General features: G+C 60.6%; 1 protein-coding gene across 1 annotated transcript; it reads left to right on the forward strand.

Moving 5' to 3' along the window:
* Positions 1–369: 369 nt before the first annotated feature.
* LOC144250357 (sialic acid-binding Ig-like lectin 12) lies at positions 370–14194 on the forward strand. Its single transcript, XM_077793032.1, has 7 exons — positions 370–790; positions 7206–7223; positions 9918–10277; positions 10464–10742; positions 10961–11008; positions 12827–13084; positions 14142–14194. Exons 1-7 carry the CDS (start codon positions 370–372, stop codon positions 14153–14155), a joined length of 1398 nt encoding a protein of 465 aa, XP_077649158.1. The 3' UTR covers positions 14156–14194.
* The last annotated feature ends 568 nt before the right edge of the window (positions 14195–14762 follow it).

Genomic DNA, 14762 nt, shown 5'->3' on the forward strand with positions numbered 1-14762 from the left:
CCTGCTCACTCCAGTGGCCTCCCTTGTCTCCTGACCCCACATCCTCAATGGCCCTGGGGTCACTCAGGGCTCTGGTTAGAGGAAGCCCATGAGTGACATTGCAGAAAAGTCTCCCAAGAGGAAAGACGTCAACAGGGAGGGAGGGACAGGGTGACTCAGGGCACCTCAGGGCTGCAGGCTGGATGTGGTGGTGGGGGCTGGTCTCCAAGGGCAGAGGCCGCCCTGGCAGAGGCTGGCTGAGGCTCCTCCTCTAGGAGGCCACCGTCCCCTCCTGTCCCCTTCCCGTGGGCCTCCTCCTGTGGGCTCTTAGTTCCTCAGAGAGGAGCTCTGGGGGCAGACTTCCCCTGCGGCCCTGCAGCCCCGGCCGACATGCTGCTGCTGCTGCTGCTGCTGCCCCTGCTGCGGGGCTGTGGGCGGGTGGAGGCCCAGGGGGGTTACACCCTGAAGGTGCCCAGGGAGGTGACAGTGCAGGAGGGCCTGTGTGTCCATGTGCCCTGCCAATTCTCCTACCCCGGGAGCAGCTGGACTAACGGGGACCCAGCTCATGGCTACTGGTTCCGGCGACGGGACAGAATGACGGATGCTCCAGTGGCCACCAACAACCCTGACAGGAAGGTGCAGGAGGAGACCCAGGGCCGGTTCCAGCTCCTTGGGGACCCAAGAACCGACAACTGCTCCCTGAGCATCAGAGACGCCAGGAAGATGGACGCGGGGTCCTACTACTTTCGGGTGGAGAGAGGACGCTTGAGACTAAGATACCTATATGACATGGTCTCAGTGCATGTGACAGGTAAGTCACCAGGTCAAGGCAGCCTCAGGGAGGTCACAGGACAGGGCTGGGTGGGACCCTGCCCTGGGGGAGCTGGGGTCAAGCATTAGGGGCTCAGGGAGCAGCTGGGTCAGAGCCTGAGCTTCTCTCAGGGCCCCACCTCCCACCCTCCCTCCTGACCCTGCCTGTCCCCTCTGCTCACCAGCCCTGACCCACACCCCTGACATCCTCGTCCCTGGGACCCTGGAGTCTGGCCGTCCCAGCAACCTGACCTGCTCTGTGCCCTGGGCCTGTGAGCAGGGGACGCCCCCCACCTTCTCCTGGGAAGGGCCCTCTGTGTCCTCCCTGGGCCCCAATATCATCCACTCCTCGGTGCTCACCCTCACCCCGCGGCCCCAGGACCATGGCACCAACCTCACCTGCCAGGTGACCCTGCCTGGGGCCCGTGTGACCAGGACAAAGACCGTCCACCTGAACATCTCATGTGAGAGCTGGGCTGGGACACCTGGGGCTCTGATGGGGCTGGTCCCTGAGGGAGAGGGAGAGGGGTCAGACCCTGGACACTGGGTGCTGGGTCCTGAAATCATGTGGGGTTGGGCCAGGAGGATGCAGCCTCCACCCCTCCCCACCATGAGGCTCCTGGGACAGAGGCTGATGTCCCCAGCCTCCCACTGACAGGTCTGCGTGTCCCCCTGCCCCAGACTCTCCACAGAACCTGAGTGTAACTGTGTCCCGAGGAGCTGGCCCAGGTAGGGAGGGGCCTCGCTGGGGCTGGGGGCAGGGCCTATTCAGCTCAGGGCGGGGCTGGGTCCCCTCACCCTGGACTCACCTTGTGACAGAACCCCATGTTGCAGAAACCAATGACCCCTCCTCATGGCTGCCTTGAGCTCCTGTCCCCACCCTCCCAGGCTCCCTGGACTCCAGCACCTGCCCCTCACCCCCACAGGGACAGGGTGACACTCTCACAGCAGAACTGGGCTCCCAGGCCCCCTCCCAGCCTCCTCCTGGACCCGCCTCCAGCCTCCTCTTCTTATTCCCCAACAGCTTTGATCTAAGTGCTTGTGGGAGGAGGCACAGTCCAGCGCACATGCAGAACACACTCAGCACGCTGTCCCCGGAGCCTAGGTCCCTCCCAGAGGTGACCACTGTCCATTCAGGCTGCGCTGAGCTTTGGATTGTCCACCTGGGGACTGAGAGGTCACTGCATGTCAGTAGCACTCAGGGTCCTCATTCTGGGTGATGAGGGTGTCCCATGCCCAGATGGACCCTGGTCTGTGGGTGTCCTCTGACAACCAAATTGGTGCCATGCACCCAGTACTGGTCATCTCCCAACAGGACTGTGCAGGGAACTGTCTCCTGTGTCCCTCCCTCAAGTCAGCTGTGAGGCTGGACAGTACTTAGGGTCCAGCTGCTGGGCAGTCAAGGCCTGGGGACAGCCTGGGCTGATGGCCCAACACTAGGGATGGAGGAGGCCTGAGGACCCATGTCCATGGCCTCAGGTGGAGGAGGGACCTGGGTTGTGGATTAGCAGGTGACCCTGGCCTCGTCCACTTTTTTGCAGGGAGGTCAGGGCCCATGGCCCAGGTGGTCCTGGTGGCCATTGGGGAGGTGGCTGTCAAGATCCTGCTCCTCGGCCTCTGCCTCATCTTGCTCAGGTCAGTGCTGCCCAGGGGTGGAGAGGAGGTGTGGGCAGGGCAGGCACCTGGCACTGAATCCCAGAGTCCCAGAGCTGGGGACCCAAAGGGTGAAGATTGCTCCGGCCAGGCAGGGGCTGAGTGGGTGCTGCCTGGGCCATGGGCCATCGCTGTCTGTCCCCAGTTCTGGCCCAATGTGGGGGGAAGTGGGTCTCATCAAGGAGGTCTTCAGGCCAGGCCTCCTCGGCCTCCCTCAGTTACCTCCAGCCTCCTGACCGGCTACAGGGCAGAGACCACTGCCCACTGCACCAAGCTGCCCCCCTGAAGGCCCTGGTCTCTTCCCTCAGAGTGAGGTCCCCCAGGAAGAGGGCAGCTAGGCCAGCAATGGGAGAGGAGCTTGGAAACACTGTCACCAGGTAGTCTCAGGTCAGTGACGCAGCGTCTCAGCCTCCCACATGATCAGGGACCCCTCTCTCCTCAAGGCCCCAGGTTGGCCACCTCCCCCTGGCCACAGGTGAGCTGCCCGTTCCCATCTGAAGCCCACCCTTCCTGCTGAGTCCCATATGGATAGTGGCTCTGGGCCCTTCTCTACAGCAGAGCCAGGTGGGTCCCCACCTCGACCTTGCTGAACTCCCTGGTCCCCTCAGCACCTGGCCTTTGTTTCCTCCTAAGCTGGGCCTCCCTGATGTCTGTCCATCCTGATGCTGGTCACGCTTGTTTCTCATCTCCCCTGATCACGGGATCCACCTCAGCTCCCACCATCTGTCCCCAGCACCAGCCTCCAGCATCGCCCACTTCCTCCACGGCTTGACCAGCTGCATGTCCCCTGGGAAACAAGGGAGCTAGGACGAGAGGGCCTCCCAGGGCCGTGTTGTGGACTCTCCCCAGAGCCGTCCTCCCTCCTCTGCAGACCCCCACACCCTCAGGGCCAGGCTGCTGGGGTCTGAGACTTGGCAGGCGCAGACCCTGTTCCCGACACACAGCTCCGCCCCCTCCTGCCTCTGCACGACTTGGTCACCTCCAGGTCTTGGTCACCAGTCTTCGGGGAGCCTGAGGCTGGGGGATTCCCTCCAACTCTGTGGTCCAGGCTTCCACTCGGCCTGAGGCTCCAAGGGCACTGCTGGGCATCTCCTCTGCGGCTGCATCAGGGTGCGAGAGGACCGTGGTGTGGATGAGGCAGAGGGCTGTTGCTGGTGGATCGCCTGGAGGGGACACGGCTTGTCCTGATTTCCTGGTTTTGTGGTCACTATAGGCTACAGGAATTATAGAACATAGGATTTGCACCCTTGGAGGTGGGTGATAACGCAGCCTAATTCCCTCTTAAGATGGGGAGCCATCCTGTCACTAAGGCATGAAAAGTTAACTTCAGCTTTACTATGAATCACTGCGATTTCTGCACTTGCTTGGAATGCCTGCCCGTGCCTCGACCTCACCCAGCCTGGCTTTCCCCGACCAGATAGCAGCCCTCTCTGAGACTTTAGTGACGCCCCATAACTCTTGGCCTTCCCTGGCCAGATAAGGACCTCTCTGAAGCTCTAATGGCGCCTTATGAATTCCGATGCTGGAATCCAATTTACTCCCCAAGTGCTCGACCATTACCTACTGCCTGCCTCTGTCTTATGCTTGTCAAAATCCTGCCATCTGTAAGTTCTCCAGACACCCCCCCCCCCCCCCCGTTTTCGTAACTTTCTGTGCTGTAAAGCTGTGCTCCTCAGAGCTGCGGGCTGTCTTCTGTTCCCACGGTTTTCAGGAGACAGCCCTGGCTGGTCAGAATCACAGGCTTGCTTTAATTTGATGTCAATTGGAGTTGGTGGCCTTTCTTTGCATCGTTGTTTAACAGTGGGGTTGCGGGGAGGGAGTGAAGTGGGGATGGGGGGGTGGGGGGGTGCAGAGACTCAGGACTTGTACTGGGCAGAATGCACATGCACAGGGCAGAGTCTTGGAGGATGAGGATGGAGTGGGTCTGTGTTGGCCCTGGGGGTGGTAGTGGTGCGTGTGCACAGGTGAGTGTGGGAGAGAGCTGCGATGGTGGGTGCACTTGAGGTTCTCCGTGCAGACCTCGGGCAGTGAGACGACTACCCTCTGATTTACCGTGGACCTGGGGTGGAGCTCAGGGTGGAGGACGTGGGTGAGGCAGGTCTTGATGGGATCCCCAGATGCGGGAGACCCAAAACTGAGGGGCCCAAAGGCTTCCCTGGCCCGCCTTTCTCGAATCTCCGTCAGAACCTGAGTCTTCCCTCAGAGTTCCCGATGGATGAGTGTCTCTCCCTGTGAGGACCCTGGCAGGGCTCCCCAGTGCCATCACGATAAAGCCACCTTCCTCAGACTGCACTGCAGCCCTGCCCACCTGCCGCCTCAACATGCCTTGCTCTCTGTAGGGTCACTGAAGCAACTGATGCCTGGTAGAGGGGACAGTGGTCTGGCCTGTCCCTGCCAGGTCTCTGTCTTTCTGTGGCCCTGGGGACTTTGGTCCATGCAGTGTCGTCCTACATTTCTGAGGGTGGCCCTGCACTGGCCCTGAGGGAGGAACTTGGGGATGCAGAAAAGTAAAGATATAGTGAGTCTCAAAAGAGAAGCGTCCATGAGCCACTGGCATGCCAAACAAGCCCTCCTGAGGCACCAACTCAGGACCTCAGCCCCTGCCCTGTCTGCAAAGATGGACTCGAGGGCAGTGCACAAGGGCCAGAGAAACAGCCCTGCTCCCCTCTAGTCCAGTCCCTAACTACTGTCCCTGTGTAAATGTGGACACCCCAGACCAAGGTGTTGCTGTTTCCCCTGGAGATGGCCCACGCTCCCCCTTGAACGTGAATTCTATTCTTTACTCCAGAAGCTTCTCACCCCCACGATGGCCTGCATTCTGTCTTGAACGTGTGTCTGCTGTCATTAATAAATCAGTGCCTCTGACTGGTCCTCCACCAGCAGCTTCAGGACCCGACTCCGTTCCCCAACCTCGAGAGTCGTCCTGGGGGACTCCTTCCCTTGTCCTTCAAATGACTGGAGCATCCGTCGGATCATGGCCTGTGAGAGGCCTTATGCTGTAGGACCTTACTCAGCTGCTCTCTGATTTCAGACCAGAGAAACCATGAGATTTGAAGGACGTGTAAGATCCACTGAGTCTTGTATCATTGGTTTGGCAGAGTAGATAATAAGGTGGTCATAGAGCGAGAACTGATGATTTTGAGCTTTTTCCACGTGCAGAACAATGCTGGGGACACTCCCAGGAGTCTTCTTAGTCTTTAGGATTGTGGCCAAGTTCCCCTGTCATTGGAAGTTGTCCCTGGTGGCCCCAGGAGGACCCTTTACTCTTGACTCAAGCTCCAGGACACAGTAGTTAAGTGTCTGTGAAAGGAGTCTAGTGCGTGGGCCCCAGACTTGTGAAGGCCTGGGCTGGCTCTGGTTTTGTTATGGGGAGGGGGAGTGGGGAGACGATGGGAGGGTCCTGAACCCAAAGGGGGGAGTAGGGGGGCCACAGATGGTTCACTCCTAATCTTATCCTCTCTGAGGATCCAGAGTTAGAGTGCTGAGGCCCTGAGACTGGCCACTCTGAAGATTACAGCCTGATTCCTCCTCATGGTCAGGTCACTGCCCTCCCCTCATCCTGACCCACACACCATCCATGTGTCCTCAGAGTGTGGCCACCCCAGGAGTCGACCTGCAGCATGCCAGAGCCCTCAGAGGGTGACCTCCTCCATTCCCATGGACGCCAGTCTCCCTTATATCCTGCCCCCAAGGAGTCCGTGTGGCCCAGTGTCCATCCCTCTGTAGCCTTGGAGTCCTTGGTTCTCCATTAGGTGAAATCCCCAGAGTCAGTGTGGCCAGGAGAACTGTCTTATCCCACATTGCTTCTCTGTGCAGAGGAAATGGGATGGCGGGTGGTGCTGGTGGTCAGAGCTGTGGGTGACTTGTGTCTGGATTCTGGTAACGATTGGGGAGCTGGTGGCACATCAGTCACCAATTCCTTCCTCGGATCCATGCTTCTTGAGTCCACACCGGCCCTCCTGCACCAGAACTTTCTTCTCTAGACGCTTCACAGAGACTGGCTAATGGCATGTTCTGGTGAAAGGGCGGTGGTAGGGCATGGCATGCCACCAAACTAAGAGCAGAGTTGGGACTGTCACTAAGTGAGGGACGGTGCCCAGTGTGCAGAGAGGCCAATGCTGGGTACCAGTGTATGCAAAAGAACTTTATTGCATGAAAGCAGATGAGGAGGGGAGGAAGCGAGCCCAAAGCTCCCCATCTGGCCAGTCGAGGGATTTAAATGACCCAGTGGATGGGGAAATAGGCCTGTTGTAACCTGGAGTCTGGGTGGCAGAGCCCACGTCTAGTGGCTGGTCCAGGTGTGACTGTGGGTATGCTACAACTGAGGGATTTCCAGTGTCTCTCATCAGGTCTGGGCTCTGGCTGTTGGTGGCCCCCCCCAGCTTTTAATCCAGGGCTGTGAGGCCCTGCTCCTGGGAGACTTTGGTCCTCTCGTGCCATCAAGGTAACTTTAGGCCGTCCTAGGTGCTGGGCCTCCACCTGAGGAAGCCTGAACAGTGACTCTGAGCACGGACGTTGGCACTTTATGGCTCCGTACCAGGACCTCTGGGAACTGAGGACAGAGATGGGACAGCTCCTCTCATCCTCCAGCTGCTGCCCACTCCTTCCTTGGAAGCCCTGTCCGGAGGCTCTTGTCCACCTCTGGCCTTGTCCTGCTCCTCCCCCAGGAGGCTCCTCTGAGTCTCCACACCTGCCCGGCCTCCCTTCTCCCTCATGGCCCCCGGTGGCTCTCCCTCCTTCTGTCCTGTCCCGTCTGCAGGGAGCCTCAGAGGAGCTCCTTTTCCCTCTTGGTGACGGAGCTGCCACCACTCCCCAGTGAGGACCCTAGGAGTCCCTGGGGTCTCTCTCACCCACCACACCCCACGACACGAGTCTTGCGAATGTCCCTTCCTGAAGGTGACTCACTTCCTCTGCCACATCCCCGTGGCCTCCACTCCTGGTGGGTTGTATTCACTTCCTCTTCTCAGCTTCACGCTGATCTCCTCCCATCTCTCCCACATGGGTCTTCCATACCGTCCCCTGTCCCCTCGGGGTTCTTTAAGAAGGGCCCGTCCCTCCCTTGCTCTCACCCTCTGCAAGTCTTTAGCTGACACTTGAGTCCTGCTCAGCCTAGTTCCCTCCTCTTCCTTCAGTGTCACCGTGCCTGGGTACCTCTGGGGTCATTAGTAAGTTCTCTGCCTTGCATGACCCATTTGTGAACACTGTCATGTGCAGCCTGGCCCTGGAGGGGACAAACCCTTAACAGCCCCTCTCCTTTATCTGCCTGTGCCACCCCAGGCATCCAGTCCTCACTGCCCGTTCCCAGGGCAAGTCTTTGCCCAATATTCGATGCTGGATGAAGGTGTTTTTATCTAGTTTCCTCAGCAAGGATGGTGCTGGATACATCCTCCCAATAAGTGCTTTTGTAATTTAGAAAAATGGTGCTACTGTTTACATGAACTTCTCATCTCAGGTCTTTGTTCTGACCCCAGCATTCTCCTGTCTGCCGTTCTGTCTTTAGTGACAGTTTCAGTGCCCCTTGTTCTGTCCTGCCAGATGGTGAGTGTATAACGGGGATCAGGTATTTGGTGGCTCTCAGGGTGACTTGGTTAGTTTTACTGGTAAAACAAGCTCAGAGAAACTTCTGGCTCAGCGAGATCCCCCAGGAAGCAAAGCAGACCAGCTGGAGAACCTAGTGGTTTCTGGGAAGCAGGATGAGCCTGCTCCATGTCCTGGGGAGACACTGTCTCATCCCCAGGGGTGCTCCCTGCAGGCACAGCCTGAGAACGTGGGTAGAGAAGTCAGTGCCTCGGGTTTCGGGTGACCCACCAAGATGAGCCCAACACAGAGACTCCCGGGGGACCCCCCTCCCCAGCAGGTTGCCCCCCTCTTCTTTAAGGTGTGGGCGAGCTCCTAGGTCTTCCTTTCCCAGGAAAGGGAGTCTGGGCAGCGGGGGGCCTAGGAGGGCTGCAGGTGGGACTGCAGCTGGCAATGCAGGGGGTAGTGAGGGGGGGCTGCGTGTGGAACCCCCCCTCTCCCCAGTCATTGCAGGGCACGACCCCACCCCAGGTTTGGGAGCTGGTTCTGGGGATACCATGGAATGGACAGGTCCATGGGGCTGAGTGGACGGACACAGCCCAACTTTCTGTGTGCACAGAGTCTCAGAGGAAGCCATGGTGTTGGGGGGGTGAGCTCAGATGGGGATCTGCAGAGGAGGCCAGGGCTGCCCGAGAGGGGCAGGGGCGGCCACGGGGAGCAGGACAACGGTGGCCCTGGGAGCTCTGCGGCCTGTCCTGCAGGACAGTCATTTGGCCCTCTATCACGGAGCTGTTGTTTTGGGGGGCACATTTACCCACATGACACATCTTTCCTGTCTCCCCCAGAAAAAGGTTTCAAGGAAAACCCACACGAGTCACAGGGCCCCCCTCCCAGGACCCCCATGACCTGCCCCAGCTGCAAATCACTCTACTCAGGCGCATGCTGCTGCTCACACGAAATCCTGGCCACCCCAGGGGGGACGTCCACACTGGCACTTCGTGCTCTGTGCCTTCTGTTCCTGGGACTCCTGGGGCAGAGCCAACCAGCTCTGGGGGCCCCAGGTCCACGTGCTCTGGAGTAACCGGGCAGCAGAGAGCATGGCGGTGAGGGAGTCGTCCTGGTGGCTGATGATGGAGGGGACGTTTGGTCCCTTTTAAAATCTGCCTCTTCCCTTCCCACTGTCTTCCTGGCCAGTCCCCCCTCATGAGGCCTCAGCCTGCGTCTCTGTCCCTCAGGCCACCTGCCAGCCGGGTCCCTCTGTGTCCTTGGTTGTTTTACCATAGAGAACGCAGCCCTGTGTCTCCTCTGCACAGTCCCCTGAGACTAAAGTCCAGCCAGGGCAGGAGCAGACCTCCATGCTGCCCAGTAGACCCCTCCATGGCCCAGGTGCCTGAGGACTTAGTGTCTCTCGCCTAGGTGGTAACTTCTTGGGGACAGTGTCCAGGTCTGCTGTGCAGAGAGGGTGTCACACTGTGTGGCTGCTGAGGGACAGAGGAGAGGTGGCCTGCTCTCCCCAGTGGCCTCCCTTGTCGACTGACCCTACAATCGTCAATGGCCCTGGGGTCACTCAGGGCTCTGGTTAGAGGAAGCCCATGAGTGACATTGCAGAAAAGTCTCCCAAGAGGAAAGACGTCAACAGGGAGGGAGGGACAGGGTGACACAGGGAGATCCCTGTCCTCTCTGTCCTCAGGGCTGCAGGCTGGACGTGGTGGTGGGGGCCATGGGCAGAGGCCACCCTGGCAGAGGCTGGCTGAAGCTCCTCCTCTAGGAGGCCCCTGTCCCCTCCTGTCCCTTCCCGTGGGCCTCCTCCTGTGGGCTCTTAGTTCCTCAGAGAGGAGCTCTGGGGGCAGACTTCCCCTGCGGCCCTGCAGCCCCGGCCGACATGCTGCTGCTGCTGCTGCTGCTGCCCCTGCTGCGGGGCTGTGGGCGGGTGGAGGGCCAGGGGGGTTATGACCTGCCGGACTACACCCTGAAGGTGCCCAGGGAGGTGACAGTGCAGGAGGGCCTGTGTGTCCATGTGCCCTGCCAATTCTCCTACCCCTGGAGCAGCTGGACTAAGAAGGACTCAGCTCATGGCTACTGGTTCCATGAAGGGGACAAGAGCACTGATGCTCCAGTGGCCACCAACAACCCTGACCGGAAAGTGCAGAACGAGACCCAGGGCCGGTTCCACCTCCTTGGGGACCCAAGAACCAACATCTGCTCCCTGAGCATCAGAGACGCCAGGAAGACAGACGCGGGGTCCTACTACTTTCGGGTGGAGAGAGGACGCTTGATACACAGTTACACGGATCACAGTGTGTCAGTGCGTGTGACAGGTAAGACTCCAGTTCTGGGGCAGCCTCAGGGAGGTCACAGGACAGGGATGGGTGGGACACTGCCCTGGGGGAGCTGGGGTCAAGCATTAGGGGCTCAGGGAGCAGCTGGGTCAGAGCCTGAGCTTCTCTCAGGGCCCCACCTCCCACCCTCCCTCCTGACCCTGCCTGTCCCCCTCTGCTCACCAGCCCTGACCCACACCCCTGACATCCTCGTCCCTGGGACCCTGGAGACTGGCCGTCCCAGCAACCTGACCTGCTCTGTGCCCTGGGCCTGTGAGCAGGGGACGCCCCCCACCTTCTCCTGGGAAGGGCCCTCTGTGTCCTCCCTGGGCCCCAACATCACCCACTCCTCGGTGCTCACCCTCACCCCGCGGCCCCAGGACCATGGCACCAACCTCACCTGCCAGGTGACCCTGCCTGGGGCCCGTGTGACCAGGACAAAGACCGTCCACCTGAACGTCTCATGTGAGAGCTGGGCTGGGACACCTGGGTCTCTGATGGGGCTGGTCCCTGAGGGAGAGGGAGAGGGGTCAGACCCTGGACACTGGGTGCTGGGTCCTGAAATCATGTGGGGGCTGGGCCAGGAGGATGCAGCCTCCACCCCTCCCCACCATGAGGCTCCTGGGACAGAGGCTGATGTCCCCAGCCTCCCACTGACAGGTCTGCGTGTCCCCCTGCCCCAGACTCTCCACAGAACCTGAGTGTAACTGTGTCCCGAGGAGCTGGCCCAGGTAGGGAGGGGCCTCGCTGGGGCTGGGGGCAGGGCCTGTTCAGCTCAGGGCAGGGCTGGGTGCCCTCACCCTGGACTCACCTGGTGACAGAAACTTGTGTTCCAGAACACAATGACCTCTCCTCACCACAGCCCCACATGTGCCTTGAGCTCCTGTCCCCACCCTCCCAGGCTCCCTGGACTCCAGCGCCTGGCCCTCACCCCCACAGGGACAGGGTGACACTCTCACAGCAGAACTGGGCTCCCATGCCCCCTCCCAGCCTCCTCCTGGACCTGCCTCCAGCCTCCTCTTCTTATTCCCCAACAGCTTTGATCTAAGTGCTTGTGGGAGGAGGCACAGTCCAGGGCACACGCAGAACACGCCCAGCAGTCTGTCCCCAGAGCCTAGGTCCCTCGCAGAAGTGACCAGTGTCCATTCAGGCTGCGCTGAGCCTTGGACTGTCCACCTGAGGACTGAGAGGTCACTGCATGTCAGTAGCACTCAGGGTCCTTGTTCTGGGTGGTGAGGGTGTCCCACTGCCCAGATGGACCCTGGTCTGTGGGCGTCCTCTGACAACCAAATTGGTGCCATGTGCCCAGCCCTGGTCATCTCCCAACAGGACTGTGCAGGGAACAGTCTCCTGTGTCCCTCCCGCGTGGGTCATGGCGTACATTCCTAACCACAGGAGCTGGCTCGTCTGTCCCTCTGACCTGGAGGAAAGGCCGAGGGTCTCCGGGGAGTCCCCTCCCAGCTCCGAGGGGGAGAGCGGGTCCTCTCTGCCGTGTTGGTGACGCCTGGGTGGCGTGGTCCGCATGGGCACTGTCTTCCCGGGATGAGGCCTCTCCCCAGGGCAGTTCCGGGGACTCCCACCCCCTCTGCTCAGTGCCCAGGTGACGTCCTGTCTGACTGTTGGTTCTGGGAGCTCTGTCCAGGCCTGAGGGCCCTCCTCCTCACACCAGGCCTGGCCTTTCCCTTGGAGCTCGCTGACTGTCCAGGGAGCGGGTGGAGGTCTGTCCTGCGTCATAGTCCTCAGGCTCTGTGGCAGCTCTGGTGTCCCCTCTGAGTTCCCAAGAACAAGCTCCTCCCCTGACCTCTGAGGCCCTGTGTGAGTGCGCCCCCACCTCCCTGCACACCCTCCCGCCTGCCCTGCAGGTCCTGGGCTCTCCCTGGTGCACCTGGCCTTGGTCCTTGGGCGCTCTCTGTTCCCCTTGGGAGCCCCTTCCACCCCCCACCATCTTTGCCAAACTTGACCTTCACTGGGTACTTTGTGTGTAAGGAAGCTCCGCCTCCTCCAGGAAGCCCTCCTGACCACATCGTCTCCCTGTCTCATTGACATTGCTGTCCCCATCACTTGTCACATGGCCTTAGGACACCTGCTCCTGGGTCCCCAGTCCATCAGACTCTGAGTGCCTGGGAGTGAGTCCCTCTTAGAAACAGGCTGATAAACCAGAGGCTGGCATCAGGTGAGGATGTGGTACAGGGCAAGAGACCCCAGGAAAGTCTGGCATCTGAAGTGTCACCAAGGGCCCCTGGGGACCTGGAATCTAGGGCTGGACTCACAACTTGCCTGAGGATCCTGTGGAGCCCAAGATGCTTCCTCTGAGAGAGCTGGGGCCTGAGTCCAGGGGACAGAGCCCATCAGGACAGAGATGGAGCTAGATCACCACGCAAGTGGGGGGCGGCTGAGTCAGGGCCCAGGGTCGTGCTCGCCATCTCTGGGTCTGTGTTTCTCTCAGTCTACGTGTCTGTCCCTGAATCGACCCTCTGCAGTCTCCTGTATTCTTCCTCTTTTCTATTTGCTCTCTTTGTCACTCTGACCCTCTGTCTCTTTCCCCACAGCATCCACAACCTTGGGGAATGGCTCATCTCTTTCCGTCCTGGAGGGTCAATCTCTGCGTCTGCTCTGTGTCGTCGACAGCCATCCCCCTGCCAGGCTGAGCTGGTCCTGGGGGAACCTGACTCAGTATCCCTCACAGACCATGGACCCTGGGGTGCTGGAGCTGTCTGCAGAGCACCTCAGGGGTGGAGGGGAATTCACCTGCCATGCGCAGAACCCTCTGGGCTCCCAGCACATCTCCCTGAGCCTGTCACCACAGAGTGAGTGTCCTGGGGCTGCTCACCTGACCCCAGCCCAGGAAGGACCTGCAGGTCCCAGGCCTCTGAGCAAATGCCCACGTGCCCAGCAGGGGGCATGAGGGTCCTCTGCTCAGCCTCAGGTCAGCTGTGAGGCTGGACAGTGCTTGGGGTCCAGCTGCTGGGCAGTCAGGTCCTGGGGAAGGCCTGGGCTGATGGCCCCACACTAGGGATGGAGGAGGCCTGAGGAGCCATGTCCATGGCCTCAGGTGGAGGAGGGACCTGGGTTGTGGATTAGCAGGTGACTCTGGCCTCGTCCACTTTTCTGCAGGGAGGTCAGGGCCCATGGCCCAGGTGGTCCTGGTGGCCATCGGGGAGGTGGCTGTCAAGATGCTGCTCCTCGGCCTCTGCCTCATCTTGCTCAGGTCAGCGCTGCCCAGGGGTGGAGAGGAGGTGTGGGCAGGGCAGGCACCTGGCACTGAATCCCAGAGTCCCAGCGCTGGGGACCCAAGGGGTGAAGATTGCTCCGGCCAGACAGGGGCTGAGGGAGTGCCGCCTGGGCCATGGGCCATCGCTGTCTGTCCCCAGTTCTGGCCCAACATGGGGGGAAGTGGGTGTCATCAAGGAGGGCTTCAGGCCAGGCCTCCTCGGCCTCCCTCAGTCACCTCCAGCCCCTGACAGGGCACAGGGCAGGGACCACTGCCCACTGCACCAAGCTGCCCCCCTGAGGGCCCTGGTCTCTTCCCTCAGAGTGAGGTCCCCCAGGAAGAGGGCAGCTAGGCCAGCAATGGGCGAGGAGCTTGGAAACAGTGTCACCAGGTAGTCTCAGGTCAGTGACATGGCGTGTCTGCATCCCACATGCCCAGGGACCCCTTCCTCATCATGGCCCTGGATTGGCCACCTCCCCATGGCTGCAAGTAAGCTGCCTGTCCCCATCCTGAAGGCCACCCTTCCTGCTGGGGTCCTGTGTGGCTACTGGCTCAGGGCCCCTCTCTACAGCAGAGCCAGTGGGTCCCCACCTGGACCTTGCTGTACCTCCCTGGTCCCCTCAGTCACCACCTGGCCTTTCTTTCCTCCTAAGCCTGGCCTCCCTGATGTCTGTCCACCTGACCCTGGTCTCCCTGCTCACCGGATCTAGCTCATCTCCCGCCATCTGTCCCCAGCACCAGCCTCCAGCATGTGCCCACTTCCTCCACGGCATGTCCAGCTACGTGTCCCCTCCATGGACGGTGACAGAGGAACAGGGGACCCTGGAAGAGAGGGCCTCCCAGGGCTGTGCTCTGGACTCCCCCCCCAGAGCCGTCCTCCCTCCTCTGCAGACCCCCACACCCTCAGGGCCAGGCTGCTGGGGTCCGAGACTTGGCAGGCGCAGACCCTGCTCCCGACACACAGCTCCGCCCCCTCCTGCCTCTGCACAACTTGGTCACCTCCAGGCCTTGGTGTTGCCTGGCCTACGACTCCCAGAATGCACCAGTCCTCGGGGAGCCTGAGGCTGGGGATTCCCTCCAACTCTGTGGTCCAGGCTTCCACTCGGCCCGAGGCTCCAAGGGCACTGCTGGGCATCTCCTCTGCACCTGCGCGGGCACTGAGCAGTCCCTGCTGTTGCTCTGGCAGAAAGCTTTGGCCATTGGATCACGTGGAGGGGAAACGGCTTTGTCCTGATTTCCTGGTTTTGTGGTCACTATAGGCTACAGGAATTATA

The sequence above is a fragment of the Urocitellus parryii genome, chromosome 15 (genome assembly GCF_045843805.1).
Source record: "Urocitellus parryii isolate mUroPar1 chromosome 15, mUroPar1.hap1, whole genome shotgun sequence".
In the NCBI taxonomy this organism is placed as follows: Eukaryota; Metazoa; Chordata; class Mammalia; order Rodentia; family Sciuridae; genus Urocitellus; species Urocitellus parryii.